The following is a 6,926-nucleotide window of genomic DNA, read 5'->3' on the forward strand; positions in this document are numbered from 1 at the left end:
TAATGCTCTTTATGAACAAAAAACCTCTCCTTAAAAGCTCATCGAAGGAGGGCATGTTTCCAGCCTGGAATGGAGTGCAATGGAGAAAACACTGCGGCGGCCTTGGCTGAGCTTGCCCTAGAACAAGCAGCGGTACAGTACGGCACCACGCTGAACCTCGCTTCTCAGCTCACGGGACCATAGCTAGGCTGCTCAAGCAGCCAGGCTGTCTTCCTGACCCGGGCTGGAACACCTGCATGGTACTGCCTTGCCCCACTGAGGCGTAACAGCTCCGGCCCACGCTAGCTCACAGACCTCTTCATCACACTCCCCCGTGCACACAGGCATGCCCTGCATATACTATACTACTAAAAAAAAAACCCAAACAGGAGACCCTTTAGCTTGACATAAAAATAACCACTGTATAAATCTCTTTCAAGAAGAAGTCTTTATTTTGACGTTTTAGGTTTGGAGCTGAAGAAAGCTGAAATGGATTTCATTCCAGTCTTATCGACTTTGGCCAGAGCCTTCTGTGCTGCAGACATCTTGCTGTTTGCCTGTTAGCGAAACGACAAACAGGAAAAGTTAAGGGACGTCTCCACAGGAGGGGAGTGTAAGGTACATACTCCCAAATACAGAAGTCAAGCAAGAAGTTGAATTGCTTTTTTTAAAATACACCTGTGAGGACAATGTTACGCAGGCTTTAAATTGTAGAAGAAAAACCTTACTGAACAAATTTGAGATTATTCAAAAAGACAAGACCGAAAAAATTACAAGGACAAGGAGGTGAAACATCTTTCCTTTCTGCAGAATGAGGTATCCCAACTCAAACGTTTACTTTGGGATACTCCCTGGGTGTACATTATGAGGAATAATGCATGCAATATAACAGATGCATACTGTCCCCTCCGACTGTATCTCGTGATTATGCTGTCAGCAGGCTGAATTACAGCCTTGCATTACGGATGATGAATAATTCACACTGATATATTATCAAAGACTCCATGGGCAGTGAAACAAAGGGAGAAGTGATGGGAGAACTAAGAATGAAGAAGGTAACTAACATTTGCAAAGGACTTCAAGGCCACTGGGACAACTTCCCATACTTTCACACCTAAAATACATTTTATGAGCCACATTTTATAGAGCTGGCCTCTTTCTTACGTTTTAAAATGATACGTTTTAAATCTCTAGCTGTTTTCCCTATTAAAAAACCTTTGTGCTGACCTTTCTTTATGATACTCCTCAGCCTGCAGGACTTCACAACTGCAATACTTGGGACCAGCTAGAAGGTTATGGATAGGATGGAGATAGGCGACAACGCTACGATCGCCTGAGTTACTATACAAACAAAACCACTGCCAAAGCATTTAGAGTAGTACACTGTAAAGAGTCCAAGAGCTATCTTTTGCTTCCCAGATTCTCTCATCAATGTACCTCATTATTTCAGAAGTAAATCACATTTAATGCTAAAATGAATTATCTCCCACAATCAGTTTCTATCTCTATGCTCTGTTTAAAAGTTATAGGTACATAATGGAGGAAGGGGGGAAACGTGCATATTTTAAACTGCATCGCTTAGGGTGCAATCCCCTTCCCACTTCAAAACTAGCATGTGCCCTGAATACAAAAATTTCTGGGGGTTTTGGGGGAGGAATGAATGCATCTGTCACCAGCTGCTTCTCTTTGCAAAGGGATAAAGAGTAGCCAGCACTAGTCTGAAGGTCACAAGACCAGCACGGGGGGCCTTTTTGGTTCCCAAAGGACTGCAGAAGGATTCATTTTCTTTCAATGTTCAGAGAAATAAGCCAGCGCAAGCCTCACAAACTTTGGCACACACAGACAGAATCTATTTCTTTTCACTTCTCTGTTGCTCTCCTAGGAGTAGTACAGTGGCAGGCACCGCTGGACACAGATTTGAATTGGCCTCCAAACTTGCGCTGGAGCTGGCAATCAGCAAGCCTTGTGTTGATTTAACTTCATTACGCTGACATAAGTAAGTGCACAAGCAATATTTCTAGGTAAAAATAATGCCTGTCTTAGCATTCCTTGGAATTTAAGTGAATGCTGCCATCTTTGTTTCTTTTTCAAATAATTGAAATTTAACAGTTGCTATCACCAAGCCATAGGACTTCTCAACTGAAGATCTCAAACAGCTTTACAAACATCATCTGAGCACCTTAACACGTGTCAGTCTGTGAGGTTCACTCCAGTGTTCACTGATAAAATACACTGAAGTAGTAACAGTGCAGAAGAGCTCAGAGCGGGGCATTAAAACTATCAAAGTCAAACGAAACCCAAACGAAAAGTTCAAGGAGATAAAATACATGTCTGCTATTGTGTATTTGTTTTTCTGATGCATTTTGGAGGAGAAAAATAGGCACTCGGTGCTTATACTGGATATTAATCTATGCTTTAGTGAAACATGCATGAATGCAAGGCTTGCTTACCTTTTTGGTTTTCGCACTGCTGCTGTTACACTTAGTAGAGTCATCGGCTTCCTCAGGGACATCTGACAGTTTCCTTTTCTGAAATGTTAGAGCGAGGAAGTTGCGCTGTCAACCACTTTTATGACGTACACACATGGAAGTTTAAAGCTTTGGCTTTATAACGTAACCACAGCACCAAAACAGGACTGGCAAACAACTGAAGAATCTGCAGTGACAGTTGAAGATTTCTGTTTTTAATTGTCTTCTTTGTACGTGAATATACACCATCTCTACAGTATTCAGAAGAGATCATGCAGTGTCACAGGTAGCATTTTCTTCTTCCTAGCCTTCTGAAAAATGACTTCTAGAAATCACCTGGAAATCCTGCTTTTAACTTCCATGATTGTGACTTTGGTGTCAGAGTCTATTCAGAGAACTTTTACGGAGCAGCTGTCGGAAGGTAGTGCCTAACAGCCAGGGAACCTAGACTTTGGTCCCCATGCTCCTGGGGACCCGTGCAGCAACTCCAGTGTTATTGCTACCTGCCAACACAAGTGGATCATCATCTAGTCTGTTATCTGTTCGTGCAAAACCTTTGGAAGTAATCAGTTTCTACAGTTTGGCAACAGTTAAACACTGACACAGTTCTGCTGACTGCTTCATCACTTGAATCCAACAGTGTGTTAAGAAGCTTGACTCTGCAGGTGCTGGGTGCCTTCTACCTTCAGAAATAATGGAAGTGAACGGTTCTCGGCACTTCACATGATCAGGCCGTAAGAATGAGTATTTCTTTCCATAAACTGTGAGCATGTGTTTAGTTTAAAGGTGAAAACTTCCTGGTATGTTTCCAAAAGGGAAAAAAAAATATATAGCATTTTACAACACTGTATTTTTACTATTATTATATATCTGATATTACTACCCTGTCCTTAATATCCTGTGAAATCTAAACTGTGGCCTTCCTAGTTTTTGTGCCAAACAGAGTGATTTTGCAAGCAACCTGGATGGTACCATACATTTAAGATCCTGTTTTATTCATTTTGTTTATGGTGCTTGTGATCTCTCTCTTTCCCCCTCCCTCTCTCTCTTTGGCAGAGAAGCCAGGTCTGCAGCTTAGATTTCTCAGCTCTTAGAACCAGATCCAACAGCAGCCTTTTCTTTTGATTTCAATGGGATCTGGATCAGCCTCTCTAGGAGGCTGTTTACTGTGCTGTGATTACATTTTCAAATGACAATCTAATGAATAATTACTATTCTCCTCTTTTTGGAATCTAATAAGTTTTTAAAACTTACAAGAAGATGTTTGCATTTCAGCAAAACATTTGCTGTTTAGTTGTGGCAGAGCCCACATATTTTTTGTAGATGTCTGTCACCATCTGCCAATGCCAGACTCCCTGTCCTGACAAACTGGACAGTATGACGATTACAACACAAGATCAATGACTTTCAATTAATACAAAGAACATGTAATTTTGATTTAATCATTAAATCATAGAGCCCAGACTATATCCAGTTTACTCTTGTAATACAAGAGAGAGAATCTGTCATAGCTTTTCTGTTAACCACTGAAGCTTCTAAATCTCTCCTCCATTCAGAATTTATTTTAACATCACTACTTAATGTGCAATTACTTCACCATAATAGGAAATACATGTCAGACCCTTCTTTATTTGCAATAATCCTACACAACGTCTGTCAATACACCTTACCTTCATGAAGAAAAATGTGAATGTGAGTGAATAAAAAGGGTCCTAAGGAGACTACAGGTTCCAGTGCACAAGCCTGCCTGGCCCCTCTGTGATTGTGAAATAAAGGAGTGTTGTAATCTCTGAAGCTGAAAAGACTTAAACACAGAAGCATCATACACACACTGGTCAGTGCTCTGGAAATTAATCAGATCCTCAGCAGGATTTCACTGCCCAGCAACTGAACAGTTCTAAGCCTCATTTCCTCTGTAACCAAACTGCTGAAATACAGCTATTTTTAAAAATAGATTCTCCGAACTATCCCAAAGGTATAAAAGCTATTCATACATAATATGTAATGTACATCACATGCAGTTTAATATAGTTGTTGCAACATGCTTATATGGCTAATGAATATCAGTTGGCTCCTGATGTGTGCTTAATATTTCTTACAATACATAAAGATAATTCTTAACTGAATCAAAGGGCCAAGTAACTGTGCAGCCAGAACAACTGTCCAACCACATGGAAATAACTTATATCCATGGATATACATTGGAGAACAAATGCTATTTAATAACAGTAGGGCCCAATTATTCCTGCATGTGCTAGCTGACATGCTGCTTAACAGCCCAGTCACTGAACCAGCCAGAAATGAGGTTATTTTAGACTGTGTTTCGGTAAGCAGCAGGGACATTGCAGGAAAGGTCGGTGTAGTAAGTAACCCACTTTCAGTAGACATAGGGTGCCTCAGTTGAAATTAAATGGAAGGGATAATCAAAAGTGGGGTTCTCGATGCTAGAGGAGCAAACTTTGCAAACCGTATGCACTACTTCTCTAAGCCAAAGTAAAGAGACTTGATGTGTGAGGAGGACACTTGGAATGTAAAAGAAAAAGATGGAAGAAGTGATTTTGGGTCTTTTACTTCAAAGTGAAAAATGTTGAAGTAAAGGGCTTCTCAGACTAAACTATGTGAATGCTCTCCCTTGCTCACACAGATGCACACATATTCCCCTTGCCTCCCAAAATACACTAGGGTAAGCAGAATTCTACAATGAACAGGGAAAAAAAAAAAAAAGAATGCCAAAAAAAAAAAAATTGTTTTAGGGGTCAGGTAATACTGGGATACGATGAGAACCGCCAAAATGTCAAGCTGAGTTAGACCTTGGAAAGGAAATTAAAACAAATAGTAGAAGGTTGTTTAGCCACAGAGGCAAAAAGGGAATCAAAAAAGAAAAACTAAGGACTGGATAGATATTGAAGCTAACCTATATGTAGCCCAAAAAATTAAATAAATCCGTTGCCTCAGTAAATTGTTTTCAATAAAGATGAAGAGGTTAAACACAGGGGCAGAAAACAGAACAGAAATCACTCTGTTGCATTTAGAAGTAAAACTCAACATGCTGACACTGTTGGGAGACTTCCTCAGAAATTCCAAATCCAGAGGCAAAATCTGGCAACTGTTCTATCAGGTAGGGACCATAATGCTGTGGAACATCCAAACACCCATATATATGTAAGGAGGAGGAGAAAGTGATAGTAGGCCTCAGCAGACGCCTAACTGAGGAGGTGGGAGAGGAAGTGAGAGAAGGAAAAATAATTAAAGATATAGACTAAATTAAAACTAAATGTAGGTGATGCCTACCGACTTATCTTTCTTTCTCTGTCACCAGAAAATGTGAAGGATTGCTAGGGGACTTGACACTTAAGCAAATGAAATCATAGAAAACAAAGACTGCATATGAATTTTATGATAGGTAAGAAACTGGGTAAAAGGGAAACAAAGGCAAATAACGCAGAAAATTACTAGTGCAGTATCATAAACGACAGCTATTCAAAATGTTCACTAATCGTTAATTAAAGATAACAGCATGTTAACATTTGCTGAATGTACACCACTGAGTAGCGTTATGAATACCTAGAGAGCTTTTAACACTGTGAAGGAAAAGCCAGAGAACCTTCAGGAGTGGAAACATTAAACGGATGAGATGTACACAAGTGCAAGGTCACGTACACAGCAGCTAACTGCAGGAGTTCCTTGTAAATCTGAATGCAGATCAACTAAAAATTGCAGCGGAGAAAAAAACCAAAACAACTGTGTGTCTTAAATGTTCACAGCATGACTGTGAAGTGTCTGGTACATCACACAGTAATAGGGGCAAATGGGATTCCAAGATGCAACAAGATAAAGTACTTTCAGTTAAGACAAGAAGGGAAAAATGCCATCATACTGTGCTGGTATAGGTTTTATCATGGATAACTGTATGTGACTTTGGTCCTCTGCTTTGAAACAACTGAATTCATCTTGGAATAGGTGTAAAGAAATGTTCCTACAACGATGAGGGAATGCAGAACCCATCTTACGCTACCAAGTTTGGCTTCACAAAATGAAAACAGAAAGGGTATATGTTTTCCCTTTACACATTTAGAGAGGAAGGGAAAAGAGCCATTTCAATAAAAAACCCCCACAAATAATGATAATGTTAGCACAAAAGCGCGGGGGAATAAATTGGCCATGAATAAATTCAAGGTGGAATTTACAGGAAGGTTTCTGAGCATCAGAGGAATGATGTTATACAATAGTCTTCCAAGAGAAGTAATGGAAATAAAAAATCCTAGTGAGACTTACAGTGAAGAATGGTCAGTGTATGAGAGCTTATCCAACATGGTTGTCTGGGAATCCATGACCCAGGAGGTCCCTTTCAGGGTTCTCATAAATTACGTATGAAAGGAAACCTATGAGGTCATATTGTCCCATCAACCTCAATAAAACTAAATAAGCAAAACATGTATGAAAAGACTGTTGACCAAGAACATAAAATGTCTCTCTTTC

The 6,926-nt window shown here is 39.9% G+C and overlaps 1 protein-coding gene across 1 annotated transcript in view; it reads right to left on the reverse strand.

Annotated features, from left to right (window-relative positions):
* Positions 1-290: 290 nt before the first annotated feature.
* RNASEH2B (ribonuclease H2, subunit B) overlaps positions 291-6,926 on the reverse strand; it is a 39,528-nt gene continuing 32,892 nt past the window's right edge. The window contains exons 10-11 of the mRNA XM_010152187.1: positions 2,430-2,507; positions 291-536 (exon numbers count right to left, since the gene is read on the reverse strand). Of these exons, the coding sequence (XP_010150489.1) occupies positions 429-536; positions 2,430-2,507 (186 nt within the window). The 3' untranslated portion in view covers positions 291-428. The remainder of the gene's footprint in view (positions 537-2,429; positions 2,508-6,926) is intronic.

Source organism: Eurypyga helias, unplaced genomic scaffold (genome assembly GCF_000690775.1).
Source record: "Eurypyga helias isolate BGI_N326 unplaced genomic scaffold, ASM69077v1 scaffold9930, whole genome shotgun sequence".
In the NCBI taxonomy this organism is placed as follows: domain Eukaryota; kingdom Metazoa; phylum Chordata; class Aves; order Eurypygiformes; family Eurypygidae; genus Eurypyga; species Eurypyga helias.